This window comes from Nannospalax galili, unplaced genomic scaffold (assembly GCF_000622305.1).
Source record: "Nannospalax galili isolate Female #2095 unplaced genomic scaffold, S.galili_v1.0 scaffold5078, whole genome shotgun sequence".
Taxonomy (NCBI): domain Eukaryota; kingdom Metazoa; phylum Chordata; class Mammalia; order Rodentia; family Spalacidae; genus Nannospalax; species Nannospalax galili.
The window spans coordinates 49,478-51,684 of NW_008340843.1; the positions used below are offsets into that span (position 1 = coordinate 49,478).

General features: G+C 41.4%; 1 protein-coding gene across 1 annotated transcript in view; it reads left to right on the top strand.

Moving 5' to 3' along the window:
- LOC103736325 (dimethylaniline monooxygenase [N-oxide-forming] 5) overlaps nt 1-2,078 on the top strand; it is a gene marked incomplete at its 3' end in the record, with an annotated part of 21,784 nt that extends 19,706 nt beyond the window's left edge. The window contains exons 5-6 of the mRNA XM_008835807.2: nt 908-911; nt 1,726-2,078. Of these exons, the coding sequence (XP_008834029.1) occupies nt 908-911; nt 1,726-2,078 (357 nt within the window). The remainder of the gene's footprint in view (nt 1-907; nt 912-1,725) is intronic.
- Between the last annotated feature and the right edge of the window lie 129 nt (nt 2,079-2,207).

A 2,207-nucleotide genomic window follows, 5' to 3' on the forward strand; every position in this document is an offset into this window, starting at 1 on the left:
AAATTTCTTCACAAAAGAAATTAGTCTATTACTTTTTCAGCCTAGCCTAAGACAAATTCTTAGGGTGTGGGCAGACAGTAGACAGCTCTTTTTCAAAATATCCCATTTTCTGCTTAAGTACTTATTTCCCTCTCGAACTACTTTGTTCTCAGCACTCCTTTCTTCTAGGCTCCTACTAGAATAGCCCATTAAGCTCTGCTGACAGGATCCAACTGCTTTTCTAGTCCAAACTAACAAGTCTTCCACATTCCTCCAAAACCCCACATGGTCATGTTCTTCACAGCAACAGCCCACTCTCTGGCACCAACTTCTGTATTAGTTACTTTTGTGTTGCTACACTTCCTAAAGGTTCCATAACCCTCCCCAAACAGGATCATGAACTAGGGACAAATTAGCCAAATACTTGGAGGCTATAGGGAACATTCTCATTCAAAGAACCACAGTGTGCTAAATAAAGTTTAGAATGAAGACAGTGTAAAGCCATTCATATATTTTAAAGAAGTGACTAGTACGGTAATGAGTATATTTTAGAATGACCATCCTGAAGATGGTATGGAAAGGGGATGAGATGGTGACATACATACAACTCTAACAGTTCAGGTGAGGCAGGGAGTAGATAAAAGATAGAGGCAGATATAGGACTAATAGTTTTGTGGCTTGGGCAATTATGTAGATGGTGGTGTTGGTTTAGAGATAAAAGAACAGATTTTGAAAGGAATGAAGTTGGAGTGCTGTGAAGGTTTGATCTCTGAGTTAAGAGTTGATCCAAGGCTGGAGCAAGGGGCCTCAGCTATTCTTGGCATGCTGAGAGTAAAGAGGAAGAACACTTCCTCCCTGAGGGCCTGAGAGTTCTTGGCCTGGAGTTATTCTGGTCATGAGACTGACTGTTCTTTCACCCTTGCTTAAGTCACGTAAGCGGCTTGTATAATTAATAGAGTTGGAAAACATAAAGGGAACAGAATGTGTTGTTTCTACCAAGCAGAGGCTGAGAAAATATTCCAGGATGTGATCAAAGAACAAGAAGGTACTGTAAATATTATGATGGAATATGTTGGCTTGTGTTGAATGTCATGTTTTCCAAAAGTAGAAGCTCCTAAGAATAATGCATGCATTGGCTTCAGACACTTTGCGTCCCCTCTGTCCTGATTTTCACCACTTCTAGACTCAGGTCCCAGACCATTTTAGGGGGTCGCAACATGTGGCGCCCAAACAGGGACCTGAGCCCTAGACCCTCAGAGGGTCACAACAGACTGCAGAACAGAATCTACCTAAAGGTTAGGGTCAGTGAAAATTAAATGACGCAAACCAGGTCTTTAAGACTCAAACTGGAGGCCCACTTCTCTATTTATTCAACAATTCAATTGGCACCTTTACCCTAGACAGTCCCTAGTAAACACTACTTAACAATCCCAACGAATCTCAAGGAAGGTCAGAGAAAACTACTTTGACTGAAATTCTAAGATCCTAGGCTGTATAACATTAGGGAAGTCACTCTGCTTCTCCAGGCCCATTTCTTCATCTATAAAACCTGCCTTGAGATCATGATCTATGCCAAGCTGGTCCCAGGTAGACCTTTACTAAGTCTTAAGGATAGACTGAGCAGGAAGCCCCTCACATACTGTTTATCCACCTACACTAAAGCAGAATTTAACTCACATGGTACCCATTTTTTCCCCTCTCTCACCTCAACTCTCATTTTTCCTCTTCATCTTTATTACCACACAGAGCTCTGAGTCAGCCTCCTACAATAAATGATGAACTGCCAAATCGCATAATTTCTGGCATGGTGAAGGTGAAAGGAAATGTGAAGGCATTCACAGAAACAGCTGCCATATTTGAAGATGGCTCCAAAGAGGAGGACATTGATGCAGTCATCTTTGCCACCGGCTATAGCTTTGCCTTTCCTTTTCTTGATGATTCTGTCAAAGTGGTCAAAAACAAGGTGTCCCTCTATAAAAAGGTCTTTCCCCCTAACCTGGAAAAGCCAACTCTTGCAATCATTGGCTTAATTCAGCCCTTGGGAGCCATTATGCCTATTTCAGAGATCCAAGGGCGCTGGGCCACTCAAGTATTTAAAGGTAAGTAATGATACAAATGGACTACTTAATTCCTTGGTGAAATGTTCTAACTATACTTTTAGACTTGCTTTTAATCACCCAAAGTGTATATATGATTTTAACAATGGGCACAAAGCACCAGAACATTTT